The sequence below is a fragment of the Pempheris klunzingeri genome, chromosome 20 (genome assembly GCF_042242105.1).
Source record: "Pempheris klunzingeri isolate RE-2024b chromosome 20, fPemKlu1.hap1, whole genome shotgun sequence".
Classification (NCBI taxonomy): domain Eukaryota; kingdom Metazoa; phylum Chordata; class Actinopteri; order Acropomatiformes; family Pempheridae; genus Pempheris; species Pempheris klunzingeri.
The window spans coordinates 5,087,597-5,105,300 of NC_092031.1; the positions used below are offsets into that span (position 1 = coordinate 5,087,597).

Consider the following 17,704-nt stretch of genomic DNA (forward strand, 5'->3'; position numbering starts at 1 on the left):
TGTGTTTCACCAGAACAGCCGACTAGCATCCAGTGGGGAGCTTCTGTAAAAATGAGTGAATGAGTGTCATGGTTATCTAAAGAAAGAAGCATTTAAGAGGTTTTCCATGTTGTGTACCGTTAAAGTAAAGTTATAGCTGCAAATATTCTTTTTTTTTTTTGTCAGCAAATCCCATGAAAAGACTAAAACCAACAACATGTTAGTCCATCTCTGCGTGCGTTCTCTCATCCTGTCTGTGGTGCAATGGGCCCCAAGGCCATTGGTTTCTATTGAAGACATAAATCTTTGAAAACGAATCACAAATATGGTCAGTTAAAAACGCTCAGCAATGTCCTAAAACAGATGATTGCTGTAGTTTTTAGCAAAAGTTACTGGAGGAAATAGAGCAATAGGACAGTGTACGTGAGGTTGATTCCAGATACGTCTCCATCTCAATGCAGGAACATGTCATCCTATGTAATGTGTGGCTTATAGAGATGTTTTTATAGGTTCTTATGAACAATAGAGGTCTGCAGCACAAATGCACACACTATATCAGGCTTTAGCTACACAGACAATACTTTTTTGTGGGATAAATTTGTTTTTTTCATGGTATTTGTTGACAGCACAGAAACCGTATGTTAATATTTACAGCCTTGAGGTGAAGACAGAAGTTAATTTCTAGAAAACAAAAAAACAAGTCTCTCAGTTTTCCATTCAGGGGAGCGAAAAAAGGCAGGACTAAAGGAACGAGTGAGGAAGAGCTGGGTGCGGTGGCATGACTAATATGTGTGTGTGTGGTTGCTGCTGCATTATAAATGTAAACATCAGCCTTGTTGAGATGATGTCATGTGCATCTTCAAAACCCAAATCTTCAGAATGTCTGCTTTAATCTTTAGCATTACTCCCATCTCATACCCACAGCACAGGTAAGCATATCAGTGTCCTGATAATAGCACAGTGGCATAATTGCACTCAAAATCATACTGTACTGTACCACACACACACACACAATTAATGTAAGAACTTGACAGGCTGAAAGCCCAAGTCTGAGTCTTCTGGCACACTTCTGAGAGCTCTGACTGTAACCCGCCTGGGATTTTCTAAAATAGAACAACTTCTGAAAAGGAGTCATTGTCCTGTTCAAATGCAAGCATATAGAGAAGCCAAAATTAGTCAGGTAGTATCTGAGCCAACAGGACTGGAGTAGACGGGCTGGCAGATCTTCTCACTGTGAGCTCAGAACATCATTGTATTTTATTCTCAGACATTGTGGAGTACCTCAGAGCAGAGAGCTCTGTGTCAGTTTCAGCTGCCATCATGCTGGACCGCATTACAGTTTTTACTCTCTTACAGTACTTTGTCTCAGGACCTATAGGCAGCGGAGGACGGGGGGGCAATAAAACATCATTTCCACATGAAACTCGATAGCTGTAACATAATGAAAGCCAAATATTTGACACTTAACTTTAACCTGTTTTAGGAGCACATGAAGTCAGGAGTCTACGCTTACCTCGTTGAACAAAAAGTATAACAGGATAGCAACAGTGCTGTGAACCTGAGAGCTCAAGTTTGTGCGTACACAGAGTAAAAAGGGAAAGTAGACAGACAGTGTGAGATATTGGGAGAGGGGAGTGCAGAGAGGGGTAGGGATAAGAGTCAAGCATCAGGCAGACAGCAGTATCGGGGAGTGTAAAAGTGATTACACTGTCTCCGTGCTCTCTTCCTCTCTGTCTACTGCCTGTTCCTATTTCATTTTCTCCGTCCTCCCTCCCTCCCTCCCTCCCTTCCTCCATCCTTCTACTCCCAGGCTCAGAATACAAAGCGCCTGGCACCATCACATCGCTTTCCTCATCTTTGTGCCAAGCCACAGCAGAGCGCACCAGCGAGCTCGCACCCTCTGCACAGTCCTGCCACCACAGAGAAAGCAGAGGGGGGCAGAGATTAGCATGTATGACTGCTCCCTCTTATCGCTTCTTTTGACATAAACCCATTACTAACAGGCTCGCTCAATCTCTCTGGGTTTTTTTTTTCTGAGACTGTAGTGCCAGAAAGATATGGACAGAGGCAGGTGAAGATTATGTTCCTTTACACACATCTAGAAGTTTTAAATATTTGATAGGATTTTTTTTGCTTCTCCTTAAATATCCTGGAGAATAAATAATGAGCTTAGTAATAACAAGTTACCAAAATGATTTATGCTCACCGGGGATAAGAATGAATGCAGTTTGGACAGGCAGGCAGGGAGGAGCCAGGGTTAAAGACATGGTCGAATGCATGATTTCCATTTTGCGTCGCTTGCATTATCCATTAAATAAATAGCCCGGGGAAAATGGAACTTCGTGCAGCTCGTTTCTGTCGAGGCAGCAGTGTCGTGCATGACGAACAGGTGATGTTGAGCTGCGTAAGATCGCCATGCTATCAGTACCAGTTGCACAAGCTCATAGTGATTGTATGCAGGGCCAGTGAGATGGAGCAGGATGGAGAACAGGTTGTCGCTGAAAGAAAAGGTGAAAAATCACCCACTGCAGAATGTCACAGGGGCTAAAACGACACAGAATGGTTAAAGCGGAGCCAGCGGTTGCCTGGGGCTGGGCTGTGACCCAGAATTCAACAGACCCCCAGTGAGATCCAGGAGGCCCCACTACGGCTGAGCTAAGCTGGCCGTACAGCAGGAAAACACCTCCTCTTCCTCCCCAGACTGCCGAGAGGTAACCCCATCTGGGAAGCTGGATAGAGGGTGGAAGATAATATGAAGTGTAATGGAGAACTGTGGCGTCTGAGGAGCCGCTGACAACGTGCTAATGTTTTAGCCTGTCAGCTCTCTGTGAGCAAAGATGGATGGTTTTAGAAATAGAACGTAATTACAGGGCAGAACCTCATTGTCGGGGTTAGTACAATGCTTATAGTGTAGTGAAGGTTTCTTTTTCCTCCCTGCTAACAAAGAGTTTACACAAAGAGACAAAACTGACACAAACCATCAATGTACGTTCTGTCTTTTTAAAATAATTTAAAACATCGCATTTGGTTCATTCACCTTAATGAAGTACTCTCTTTTGTATTCTTAATTATGTTTTGGGGGAATTCTTGGTACCACAGTCCTTGTCCTGCCAATTTCTCTTGACAGTAATAGTGATAGTTGCCCTATCCTTCCATGCAGGTACCTTGACCAACCAGTGCTGGTGTACCAACAAGGTTGTGATTCCTCTTATTGCTTTTGCTTATTTTTGCAGATTAGCTAATTGATTAATCTGATAAATTCTACAATTTTCATATTGTAGCAAGATTATATTATGTTATATCATTATATACTTTTTTTAAAACATATTTTTGTTCTACAAACTGTGACTAAGGGTCCTGGCTGAGTTTTTTTCTTGAAGAGTTTGATGTCATGCATAAAATACAGTTCTTTGGATGTCAGTTTGATTATTTTATACATAATTTTGCATACATTAGCCACATCTTGATGTGTATTGATATCAGAAAATACACTTATTAATACCGTAACAAGGATTTCAACCATATTGCTCAGCCCTAATCATGAGTGACAGGAAAGAAGAGAGAGAAACCATGGCACACTAACGGTTTTAAGCCAGATATTTTTCCTACCGCTATGGCATCCGGTTGAATTGGTTATTTTGAAGAACTGATGCCTTGGAGCTGAGCTAGAAAACTGGCTCTTACACTTGATCAGCTATAGATTAACAGTTATCCTCAAGAGCGATGTTGCACTTCGTTCTTTTACGAGCAGGTCTGGATCCGTATTTATGTACGGCATTACAGAGACGTGGCCCGTGCAGCTGTTTGCCAGCATCAGCCCGACAACCAGCGCTCCAATTCTCGCCCAAGCTCGTCTGATTACTAAGCCTACAACATACCCCGATCTCATGTAAGCAGGTGATGCATGTACGCAGTTCCCCACGACGTTGCCCTGGAGATGGTAAATGAGGTGTGAAAGGGGGAGGGGACACAGGCTTGATGATTCATGTTATCAATCAGAGGGATATTTTTCAATATTTCACATTGATGTAATCGTCCTAAAAACACATTAACATTGAGGGAGTGCTCCGCAGAGAGATAATGGCTGGATATTTGCGCTGTTATTGAGTCAAATTCTGCCAGGCTTGAATGACGGATGTGCCTTACATGCAGAGAGAGGCCGTGGCATGAATAAATACGGTCCGTCCAAATCACAATTAGAAAACAAATAAATAGAGTGTAAAGACAATGATGAGGAGGGGGCCGGCTGTGCACGATCATTTAAGAGAGCACATTTACGGAGGAAAGAAGCAAACCAAAACGAAATGTATATTAGTGCCATTCATATTCATGACAGTTGAATGGAAGTCATTATGAACCACTTTCAATCACATTTGCATTTACATTACAGGCCTGTAATGCAATAGTAAACCTATAGAATAAATGGTGGTAATGAAAAAGTGAAATGTGTTGCACACAGCTAGCATGGGTTTAATACAACACTTCATAAGAGAACTCGCTCGAGTGAATACCTGTCTATGTGTGCATGTTTGTCAGGGAAAGTTTGGTATATGCTAAGAACAAACGTGTGTTTGTAATGGTCTGTCTTCTTTAGTGTGTCTGTCACCATGCTCAAGTCTGCACATTCACCTAGAGACTCAAAAGAGCTCTTCTAAAGGGCAATCTTTGTTATAATGTACATCCATGAGTTCATCGGGGAGCACTAGAAAGGCACACTCGCATTCGATTGCCAGAAGTAAAAGCTTTGTGGGTGAGGGGGAAATCCCTCCTGCTGGATTTACGCCTTGCCAGACCCGACCCTGTTTAAAAGCCAGTTGGATGCAAGAAAGGGAGAAGAAACATAAGAGCAAAAACAGGGCGGTGAGAGGGAATATTCACTGCTGCTGGGCTTAGTGGAAAATAATATGATGTAATAAATGTATGTCAGAAACAGACCTGCCCCTGACAGCCACTGGGTCTGTGTGTGCATGTATGTGCATGTGAACGCATATATGCATTCCAGTGCATGTGTGTGTGTGTGTGTGTGTGTGTGTGTGTGTGTGTGTGTGTGTGTTAAAGCTTCTCCATTAGCGCTCATATAACATTTGGTAGAGCAAACAAAGCACAGAATCATCAATGAGGACCACTACAGCTGAGGCGATAGTGGGTGAACCCTTGACGATATGAGCCTAATTACACACAGTTGTCTCAGGAGGGCCATAAATCAATGCTCGTGGTGAATCCTGAACAACAAAATCAATACAGTTGCGTCTCAATGGCCATAATGAGAATCTGGTTGAAGGCAAGGATTTTAGATTACCCACATATTGGCTCATTCTGGTGACCTAAAGCTCAGTAAAGTGTGAAACACATTAAATTACAGTACGATGATTAAAACAAAACAGCATTGTGACATTTTGAATGTGTAATTCTAACAAGAAGCAGCTTGGTTATCAAAGTGAAATGGCACAGCAACATTTCATTGAGATAAATAGAATAATAATTAAAATCTTTTTCATGCCACTGTCTATTGTGATAGGGAGTGGTTATTAATGACTAGTACAAGAGCTGAGCCAGACAGTAAGTCAATGTGAAGAAAAGCGTGACTCCAAATGTGTAGGAGCACCATGTAAACCGGTGGAGGCCCTGAACTCTCATTTGTGTTAATCAAACTTCTCTAAATTGTTTGTATAATGAAATTATGGCTGTCAGGGAGGCCTGGGGGACATCAATTAAGCAGATAAGCAAATGAAAATAAATCACTTTTTATCAAATGTGCGGCCGCCCGCCTGTGTGTCCGGTAAACACAGGAAAAACAGGAAGTGATTTTGTTCAGAGATTTGAGGGTCCATAAATCCCAGTGACAAGCAATAAGGATCACTGCAGAGCCCTGGGAAACAGTGGGAGGACAGCGAAAACATTACTTCCTCTTCAGAGCTAAAGATGGAGGGCATAATCATTCTTAGATTTTTATTCGTGAGTAATGATATGATGCCAATTTGGGCATTTGATTTTGATTTAGTTTTGGTCATAGTCTTTTGTCAAAAATGAATATTAGTTTTAGACAAATTTAAGTTTTTGTTTAGTTTTAATCAAGTCATTTCAGTCAGTAACGTCTTAATTCTTATGTCTTCCAAGCATTTTGAGGCTACTGTCGTCAAGTTTAACGAACATTTAGGGGAATTATGAATTATTATTCAGTGGTGTTCATTTGAATGGCTTCATGATGAAAGTATTAACTCCGGTATTGCTAATGTTACTATATCAGAAAAATTAAGAGGAAAATAATCACGAAACACTACATAATATGCTGAAAACCCAATTTGGTGGTCAAATATGTTCCGTGAGTGCCGCATGGGAGAGCCACACTGAGGCGAGGCAGCGCCGGTAATGGATGTGATCACAGCTTCCTGGTGAATAATGCAGCCCTTCTAATTGGCTGGATTAATAATTGATGGGGGCGTGTTTAAGGCGGGGGCGGTGGGAGCTGCAGTGGATAAAGAACATGGAACCGTCTTGTTAGAGAAGACTTTGAATGCTGTATCTCGTACATCTGTCTATGCTGGTGGTTGGCTCGAAATAACCCGCTTCCTCCTCCTATTGATGATATGACTGCAGGGGAGGATGTGACTGTGTGAGACGAAGATGTCAGAATAAACAATCGTCCTGACAACATAATGATATAATGAGTCCCGGCCCCACCACATGTTTGACGGTTAAAATGACTTGGGCTCATGTCAAGTCCCACAGGCTCCACAATGTTGTTCCACCCTTAGTCCAAACTTGACCGTAGCTGACCCAGAACTAGCCAGCTGCGTAAATAAAATAACTGCAATAATGCAGAAATTAAACATAAGGTACTGATATAACAAGGTTAGTTTTTACAAATGCTTGGCATTGGATATGGAGCTGGTGATCCAGCTCGAACTCAGTGACAGGAACTAATGTTGCGGGATGTGTTGGGTGGGCATGACACAGGCTGATGAGAAGAAATAGGTGTGGCAAAAGAATGGGACATAGGAGGGTAAGAAAAATAGATTTTACTGTAAACTTGATTTATCTGCTGTTCTCGAGGTGTCCAGTTCCCAGAGAATGCATAAAACCGGCCTATAAAGAAGGCTTGTCTTCCTGGGTCAACACCTTCAAAACACTGTCGCACTCTTGAAGGAACAATAGGATCAATATCTCGGGTGTGTTCAAAGGATTTCTGACAATCCCAAACCATTTGTTATAGAGTTCAATAGGTGCTAGACACAAAAGAAGAGAAAAACAATGACTCTGGTCTGATCATTGAAGCCAATAAAGCCAACACCTGTGTTTGTTTGATGAAAAGCAGCGTAGACAGGCACAACATGAAGCCGACAATTTTGAAATGCTTTCAGCTCTGATTTGCACTGATGAGCACAAAACCTGTACCTTAGTGCAGTTATAGCCTTAAAGGAATAGTTAAACATTTCACTAAATCTACTTATATGCTTTCTTGAGAGTTCGATGTGAAGATCGATACACCTCTATCTGAAGCAACAACCAGGGAATGTTAGCCTATCTTAGCATTAAGATTGAAAAACACCTTTGAATGTGTGCAAATTTTACAGATGGGATAAAATGTGCTAATTAGTGAGCTTGAAACGTGCTGGTTGGTAGATTCTGTTACCTCTGGAGAGAGCCAGGCTTGCTGTTTCCCAGTATTTCCACTGTTAATGCAAAGCTAAGATAACCAGCTGCTGGCTGTAGCTTCAAAATTAACAGACAGCTATTAGCGTGGTATGGATCTCCTCATCCCATTCTTGGCATGAAAGGGAATAAGCATATTTGACAAAATGTAGGACTATTCCTGGGAATTTGCATTTTTCCAGATAATTACATAACTTTATTGCAGGAATGTGTCCTGTGAACGGCAGTAAAAAGCTTCCCCCACTTTTTGCATCCATAATTTCCCTGCCATGATTCATCTCTCACATCTCTCACACTGGTCCATAACTGAGGAAATCTGTTCCCTGCTCCTCTCATTAACATGCAAATCCTCATCTGTAGGAAAAAGGATAACAGTGAGAAAAGGAAGCCCTTTTGTGCAACTCCAGAGCATTGAGGATGTTCCTTCCTACCTCTATTAGCTGGACATGTTCCTTTGACAGCAATCTCCCTCCTGTCTAATGTACAGTCAGACCTAGTTACAGTAGCAATTACTAGTCTTCAGGTTAAGATTAATTGAATTACTGGATGGCTTCCTTGCACTCCTCTGTGGGCATATCAATCACGGCCTGTGCACTGCACAGACCCTTTATCACCCTCTTCCATCTTTATGTAAAAAGACGCAGGCTGTGCTGTTGCACTCCATCTATCAATAAACGGGTCTGGGGTGGCAAACTAATTTTCTTACACATTCCTCTCCTTAATCAAGCAGCCTGGCATTCAGAGATGTCCACCATCTTTTCTGCAAATGAATAAAATGTTAGAGAAATTTAAAAATAGAGCAGCTGGGATGGTTAACGACTCTTGACTGACTTTGTGAATGAGAAATAGAAGGTTAACCTGCGCTCTGTATGAGTTCATGAAGTATTTGTGATACATCTTAATTGATAGTTTGTAAAGAGAAATCTCATTATAGACTACCATGAATGGCTCTTTTGTGCCATGCAATCGTTCAAATTCAGAATACAATACACTTTATGTAAAGCACGTGTTTGAACAGCTGGATTTGTACTTGAGGAACCAGGTAGCTTTTCAAAACCACACATGCAACGGATCTGCGGTGCTTCTGTTTGAATAAAATAGCTCTCAAGGCAGATTAAATGCCACTCTGTCATTCTCTCTCCATTCACCACCTCCATTATTAGCTATTTTAAAAATTGTGCAGGATTTCTGGTCATGGTCTATAGTACTGCCAAACCCTAATCTTCAGCATGTTTTATTTCCCTCATCACTACCATGCAACTCTTTGTTCATCATCTAGCAGGAATATACAGAATACACTGGATGCAGAAGTGCTGAAAGCTCGAAATAACATCTGAAGGAAATAATGTGTTGGCCTCTTTGTCAGCCATGCCAAAAAACTGCCAATCCCTCATTTCAGATAGACTCCAAGAGCCACACACACACACACACACACACACACACACACACACACACACACACACACACACACACACACACACACACACTTTCGCCTAAAGCTCAGCTACAGCACAAGTCTGTGTTTTGCACGGAGACAGAGGTTGGGCAGTCAAATAGAGGTTGTGCCTGAGGTGCCGTCTGGCATAGCCTCGGCCCATGTCTGTAGTTTGAACTTTGCCAAGGCGACTGGCACTGGCCATGACCCAATGGAGCAAGGCAAAAAGGATGTTGGTGCCATCCTATCACCACACAGGCAGCTGCAGATAGCACACATGGCAAGGGTGGCAGGGTCCATGCCTTTAAGCACAGAAGCAGAGAGGAAAACAATCCCATGTTTGGCCAGTAAGCTCAAAAAAGGCCCTTGAAGAGAGTGAAAGACCTTCCTGCTGAGTGAAAGGAAGTAAACGGCTGGAATGATGAACGTCCAGCTTCCTTGAGTAGTAAACACTTAGATGTTTTGCAAAATTACAGGGAATAGAAATACATGACAGAGACATGTGCCAGAAAAAATTAAATGTGGCAAAAGTATTTTAAAGAAAACACTACGGCTGGAACGGAAAAATGGAGGACCCGAGAGAAGAGGGCTTCCTTCTTTTTATTGGTTCCCAGGCTTTCCATAGCTCTGGTTCTCCCTCTCCTTCTGTCTGTCTCTGTCTTTTTCTCTCTGGTGGAAAATATGGAGGGCTCCCTGTCCTGTGATAAAGCTGTTGCCTGTGAGATGGGAAAGAGAGATCTATCACACTAAGGCGTTGGTTTGCCCTGCCAATCCGCACCACTGAGGGCTGTAACGCGTACATGCTCCATCCATACATCATTTACCAAGTCCTAGTGTGCCCAAATAACATGGGTTTGGCTGCACGTTTCTAGAATCCTAAAGCACAAGTCCTCTGAAAGTCTTGATATGCATGAATTCTGGAGGTTGTTTTGTGGTTTGTTTAGTTCTCTTCTACGAAGAGAGCCGAAACAGTGTAGCCTAAAGCCCCTTGAGTCTCGAGTGCCAAATGATAGGGTTACAGTCTCTCTTTGTTTGTGGAAGGATAACACTTAACTTCCATCAACCTTGGCCTGCCAAGAAGAAAAAACTAAAACATAGAGGAACAGAAATATAGTACAGGAAGAAAATTGCAAACATGATTCTGCCTTTTTTCTTTCATTTCAGCCATACTGCTTGTAAAGCGCCTCAAGGCAGAACCGCTGTGATGTTAGAAAACATTGCCTGGTAGGTTTCCATGGAGTTTAACGAAAATAAACATCACTGACATTCGTGGGCATTGCTTGAAAAAAAAAAAAAACTAAACTAGTAAAGGGACTGAGGTATATTACCTGAAAACTGAACAGAGCTACAGACCTAAAACTAATGTCTTGAAAAGGTCAAACATCTCAACATCAACGATGAGACGATAGAAACTACTGCAGTGCATTGTAGCCTTACAGATTAATGTATTTTTGTTCATTCAAGGACAATAAAAAAGTGACTGCAAGTGCTCTTTTTGAAATATGAATCCCAGAATAAATGTTTCATAACGTATGGGTTAATACCTCAGAAAAACACCAACAGCTGCTTGGCTGAACGGGCCCGAGGTACAACGGGGTTAAACAGGTTGCTGACTAGTGTACACAGAAACCCAAAAGTGAATAAACAATTGAATCCTAGAAACAATGTAACCTGATCTTAATGTTACAGTACCATCTGCTGCATTGTGAACTCTGAGGGTGGCACATTTTTTATGGCAGCCCACTAAGTGACCCTCCTGACCGTGATCAATCACACTCCCTTTCCACACATGTTCATCAAAGCTCCAGGAGTTCTTGATCCCTGAGGCCCGAAATATTTGTATGAAAGTAACCAGTTCGCTTTGTTTATTGCTAGGTTTCAAGAAGTCAACTAACAACTCTTATTTTAGGTGTGTCAGGTGAATACATCAGGTGTGAGCGTCTGGTGGAGATCCAGGTGGTGTCTGCACAGCCCCCTGCACCTGCTGCCTGTCCTCACTCACCCATCGTGGGGCAGATTCCCAGGATGCCAGAGGGCAGCTGCTGACAGGCACTACTTTGGATAGTCCCCTTGCTTCTATCTACCTCCCCTGCATGGGGCCTCCAAGGGTCAGCTGCTAAGGGCATGCAAAGATGTCGGAGGGGGTGGCGGAGGTCAAGGAGTTGGCAAGGAGGGGGGACGACAGTCATGGGTGGGTTGCATGCCTTCAGCAAGAGGTGAGCGTCCCGGTTTTACAATTATACTCTCCGATAATCACTTTCACAATCCAAAGGCAGCTCAGAGCTCATGCTCAGGAGGTCTCTGGTGATCACGTTACGTCCGCTGTGTGTGTGCCCTCTACAACCCCAACTGTGACCCCTCCACCCACCCGATAGTCCTCTCTGCTCCACCTGCCATCCGCAAACCTGCTCCCATGTTAGCAGATGTAGTTGTACAACTGAATAATTGAGCCACTCAGTGCCTAATTCTGTAAAAACTGTTCTTTTTTTTTGTCATTTGTGCAAAAAACTATAATTTTAGTTCACTTTTACATTGACATTCTTCTCTTGTGAAGCACTGACAATTTTTAGCCAAGTGCACATTTAAAGAAGTGCACATTTAAAGAGGATGGTTTATTTTGGAGAGGACTACACGTAAAGCTTGAAGGTAGACCTGCAGGTTTTATATACTGGGAATCTCCTCCTAGTATGCAAAACCTCTCCTTTCCGAAATGAGTCCCATTCCAACATCCTGTTTCATGACAAAACATGTCTAACCACATTAGAACATTACCATCCTCAACTATTTCTAGGGAGCTTTAAGATTACTCCATTTTTCCTCACTATTTTCCAACAAGTTAAATAAATCGTGGGATTTCTTTAGGGAAATAGATTCAATCTGTTTTAAATATCTCAACTATGCCTTGGATAAATGCTAAAACAAATGGCTCCTTTCAAATTGTGACTAAAGAGACCCCACAGATACAGTTTTAAGGGTTTGCTCACAGACACATAACACCAGCAAAAAAAAAATGTTCCTTATATTTTTGGCAGATATTTTTATGTAAATGCAAATAGACAAGTGAGGTATGTATACAGTGTGGTGTAAAGAGAGTGGGTGGTGAAGATCAAACTATTTTCAACTCAATTGCCGTATTTTAAAAGTCTGAGGAACACGTCATTTTATTCCTGGCCGGGTTACATCCAAGGGCAGCAGCGAGTGCCAAATGTATGCCGGAGTTACTTAGAGTTTGCATGCTGACATGAATATGAACACGTAGTATACACAGACACACGTACACACTGTAAAATTTTGCATCTTGTTTCAGCTGGTGTGTGGTTTCGTCATGACAACATCGTTCAGCCACAGAATAAACAATGTACACAAGCATGTTACAACTTCTTTCGCATGTTGTGCAGTTTTCAGCCAATTTCCACATTTCCAGGGTTTAGCTGTATATAGGACTGGCGGCTTTACAGCGACTGCTACAACAACTTTCCTGTCCTATAAGACACACAGCTGAAGAGTTATTTCTTCACTAGTGACATCTAGCCTCTCCCATTTGGAGTCATGCTTTCCACTGGTCCTCTAAACCTTGCCACACTTAAAATGACAAGTGAAATGCCAGGCAGCAGCAAACAAGGCCAGAGTTTAAACTCTGCCACCCAATTAATTGACACCCACTCTAAACACAGCCAACATATGAGAAACTTGGAAGTCGGCCCCATTTCAAAAGCTGGGAATTCAACAGCTTTTCACTGTCAGCATTTGACAAATGTGACTTTATTTTCTTTATGTTTTTTTCCTCTTTTCTTAATGGAGTTGTGTCAACAAACCCAACCAGTAAAATGCTAATCACTAATGAAGAAAAAAACTGGCATTCGTGGAATTTAAACACACACACGCAAGGCACATATTATCATTACACACATTTACATCTGGATCTTGATTTCTATCTGAATAAGAGAAACAAAAATCTTGTTCTGTGTATATTCACATCTGAAGCTGTCTGACCACGCAGACCACTGTACGGCACAGAAATACAGATCGGATCAACACCGCCGCGTTCTGACATAAATCCCCACTGGGTCACCGCTTTTATGATCAAGACTCCTTTTTTTTTTTTTTATTACAGAACGTCCTTTCAAATTGGGCCAGTTTTATGAAGAGGGAACCCCCTAATTTAATGTGATTTATCATCTTTTCTAGCTGAGCGTGCCCTTTTCATTTGCTTTCACATGGTTTTAAGAACTGCATACATGAAGAAAGATATTTCAGGAGAGGCTAAATTGGACACACTAAGTCTGATCAACTTTATTTAAAAGATTTACTGATGCATAAGCAGCCATACACCGTTTTACTCCTTTGATATTTATTTGCTTTTCAGGTCTCTTTTTAAACTGAGAGGACTGTTTGGCACATAAACATCCTAGTTCTGTGTGTGTGTGTGTGTGTGTGTGCATGTATTCTTACATAAAAGAGAAAGAGTGTGTGTTTTCCTGCACTCAGCATGGCTGTCTTTCTCTCTAGATGAATATGTGTGTGGCATAGTTGGTGGCACTTTGCCCTTGTGTTTAACGGGTCACACATGTTTATATGAAGGGTAATTAACCCATTAAGGGATCTGGTGAAGGCTAATCCGACCAGTCTGCAGACATCAAACAGGAACTTGCGGTTGGGTCTAGACAGGTGAGCGCTGGGTGTTCAGTAACCCAAGTAGGCCAAAACACATAATACTGCCTACTCTGTAGCATGGACCTCTGCTTTAGTTCAGAGTGTTTGTGCTTGACCTCCTTGTTCACTCCAAGTGTCCATTTCCACAACAAAAGCCTAACAGGTTGTATGTGATTATACGGATACACCGCTGAGAAATGTGTAGTGAAATGTAACACTGACTGGCCGGGTGATTGGGTCGGGTGTTGGTTTCCTGTTTAACAAAAGGCCTGAATTTACTGAAAGTCTCCAAACAAAAAGTGCACAAAAGCGAGACTGACATTTAATTCAAAAAGCTAAATTCATGCGTTTAGTTGCAAGTGCCACACCCCAAAGAATCTCAGTGAAACGTAAAAAATAAATATATAAAGTCCTGACCAAGATTTGAATAAATGCAGATGGTGAGCAGAACATAGCCCAACTCTTTGGAGTCTTTGGACACATAAAAGTGAAGTTAAAAGTTTAAAGCTACCAATGTTTCATGCTGTGACAGCCGTGTTGTCAAGACGGCAACTTTTATCCTTCTCAATAAATTACAGATTTTTGCATCATGGCTTTGGGTGTGCGACTGACTTTTCAGGGCAGTTGATGGAAATTCCCATAACGAGCCAGACGAGTATAATTCTGAGCGAGCTGGAGAGGGAGGCTGTTGCCACGTCACATTAAGAGCTTAGAGGTGTTAAAGTATGTTCCACACATTCCCATAGGGACAGAGACGAGTGATTCACGGTGAGGACGCATATCAGCCTTGACAATAAACAAAGAGTCTCCTGAGACGGAAGCCTCTATGTTCTTAGTGTTCACTGTTACTAATGAAAGGAATCACATAATTCAAGCAAATTGGACACAGTGATTAGTCACAGAAAATCTGGCCTTGTTTTGCAAAAACAGCAGATAGTTTTTTTTTTTTCAATTTTCTGCTTTATTTTAAAGGAATGTGAGCATTTAACGTGTAGTGGACATGCGTGGAGCTGCTTCTTAAGTTTGCTCCTGAGCCTCGACGCATCAGCCTTCAAAATTCTCGGTGCCTTGAAGTCCTTAAAACACCAGTACAGTAACTGTGGCACCGTTAAGTTTAGCGATGCAATCAGACTGATTTCCTGCTTTAAACAATCTCGTTTGAAGTGCACAAAAACACCACGATATGACTGCAAGCCGACGACTTTAGATGCGACTCAATCAAAAGCCCCCACAAAAACACAAAGGCTATCAAGGAGAGGACTCTCAGGCGTTGTCGAGGAGAGCTGACATGATGAACTCCCGCAGAGTGGGCCACGCCGCTGTAACAGTTATTTATTCCTCTTTTCAATTCAAGGGTTCTTCTGTTTTAAATGGACAGCATTAAGGGGAACCAGCACTAAGGTCTGTCCTTGGAGGCACGGTCCAAATTCCAGAGAATCTTGGCAACTCCTCGGGATAGATGGGACCCTCATGGATATAAAACCCCACAATGGATGAATAGGTAAACAGAAGGGTGTGAAAGAGTGATGGCGAAAAGAGAATGTTCACTCTCAGAGAGGCACAAAGAGGGAGGTGTGTGAGTGGGAGATGGGAGAGAGCCAGAGCGTTTGGGGGAGGAGAGGGGGTGAGCGAGAAGGGTCTGGAGGGAGTTGTCGGTGAGGGAGAGTAAAAGTTTTGTCTCCAGGCTTTTAGAGGGTGCTGTGTGTAGTGTTAACTCAATCAAAAGGTGAATTATACCTCCTGAGACACTCAGGTAACCTTTCATTATGGCCCTAATCCTTCTTAATAACAGAGCTGCAATGTCGGCAATGCCCCATTAGACAGAGAACCACTGAGAGGGAGAGCCATTATTCCCCACAGGCCTGTGGAAATGTGAACACACAGCACTCACTCACACACACTCGCAGTGACAGATGAAATCAATCACAAATTCGACTGTGAATGAGGCAAACGCGGCATACTCCTCCATGAGGAGACAGAGACGCTGGAGGAGAGTAAATGTGTGTTTATGTGGGAACAGAGTTTCACTTTTGTCAGGCAAGACTGAAACTGATTCTGTAAAAGCAAATTCAGACTCAGGCTATAAAGGGTCGACAAGACTGTGAGCTTTTTTTTTGTTTTCACTGTTCAGGTTTGTCAGAAAAACACACTTTGTGAAGCGATATAAAAAGTTTATGTACTAAATTATGATTTCAATACATTTCACTCTTTACACCGTAAAACACATCTATATTATTACATTAGATTTGAAAGTTAAAAAATTCTTGTTTCAACTTTTTATGGTTAAGTCTTTTGCTCTTTCCTAAAAGGGAAGTATTAAGTTTTACTGTTTAGATCAGAAGAAAAACAGAAGAAAATGTTTATGATTTGCACGTGTAGATAAACTATGTTAAAAAATACATTTCTACATTTGGTCTTTGGTCTTAATTTAATTAATTTAAGAAAATAAATCTCGTAAAAACTTCTGGAAAAGTTATGTGGAATGTAAAATGTGTGTTTACTCGATAAATACTCATCACAGCAAATAAAGTTAAACGAATAGAAACTTGTTTAAAGTTTCACAAGCAGATGTTGTAATATGAGACATTACTACTTCAAAATAGAAAATATCAATTACAGCTTGTTAAAATTTAAATACGTATTTTTTCTTTTTTTTTTTTATATCCTTGTCTTATTTCCCAGCCTCATTAAGCTGTAAACCTTGATTCTACTATGGCCCTGACCACAGCAGCTTAAAAGCAGTCAACCTTAAAATGTGCAACAAAATGAGCAGCCTGATAACATCTAATGAAAGCAGGCCTAATGTGGCCTAATAAATCAACAGGCTGTCCACGGTGCCTCTTCATCCAGCAGCTATTAGGCCACTTCTGGACACGATGAGATGTTAAATAAAGATTTCTGGGCTCTGCAGTCTACTCTGTATCAGTGATGTAGTAGGCGAAATAAAAAAGTTGCATAAACACACTTTATCATCACGGTAATTTAGTGACTAATACACAGAAAGGATATAATCCTGACTCCAGTGGCTTTGATTAATTAATGCTAAAGAAAAAAAAATAGTTGGCACTCTGAGTTTCGGCATGTTTCTTCTCCCTCCATAATTAAAGTGATCAGATATTCACCTGTACCACTCCAGTCCGTTCTCGTAGTTGCGGTCGAAGAAGTGCGGCTCCGCTCCCACGGCTCTGATGTCCGGATGAACCCGCAGGAACTCCAGCAGAGCCCGGGTCCCTCCTTTCTTCACCCCGATGATGAGAGCCTGGGGCAGCTTCTTGCTCCCCTCCCCGAGCGGGCTGAGTTTACCTGCAAACCTCGGAGACACCTTTCCGGAAGCGACCAAGTCCGGAGGCGGCAGCATGACAGCCTGCTCCAGGAGCTCATCCGCGGGGACCCGAGAGGAGCGCCGGGCCGCCCCGCTGCCCACCGGCTCCGACCCGGCGGGCCACTCGTACACCAGTCTTTTAGTCCTCTGCCACCTCAAGTCCTCGAAGAGCCCCGCAGCCCGGCTGGAGGACGCTTTGACCGGCGAGGTGGTGCTGCAGCGGTCGGTGAGGCAGTGCAGCAGGAGGAGGGAGGTGAGGAGGGAGCCCAGCATGACCGCCGCTCTCCTGGAGATGCCTCGGGACGGGGGGTCCAGTGTCCTGATGCGGCTAAAAGCCATACCGGTCCCTGGGTGCTCGGCACAGGAGCCACAGCCATGCTAGGCACACATTACTGAGTCTTCTTGCCATTAAGAGAGCGAGGAGTGAGTCTTCATCCACAGTGTGATGAGGATAACACCTGTCTCCTCCGGAAAAAAAGTGCCAAATGGTACCTGCAGGTGAGGAAGCTCAAAGTGACTGAAAACCCAGGCCACAGGTGCTTCCAGCCGGGGTGCATCGGTGTGTGCACCCAGGTAAAGAAGTGTCCTCTGTCCCCGCTTTGTGTACGATGCCACCACCAGCCCTGATGTACCAGCCACACGTGTATAGAGTTGTAAACTTG

At 42.6% G+C, this 17,704-nt stretch overlaps 1 protein-coding gene across 1 annotated transcript in view; it reads right to left on the reverse strand.

Annotated features, from left to right (window-relative positions):
- Window positions 1–17,381, reverse strand: part of LOC139220170 (heparan sulfate glucosamine 3-O-sulfotransferase 3A1-like) — a 28,264-nt gene extending 10,883 nt beyond the window's left edge. Inside the window, exon 1 of the mRNA XM_070852239.1 lies at window positions 16,849–17,381. Within this exon, the coding sequence (XP_070708340.1) occupies window positions 16,849–17,381 (533 nt within the window). The remainder of the gene's footprint in view (window positions 1–16,848) is intronic.
- Window positions 17,382–17,704: the final 323 nt, after the last annotated feature.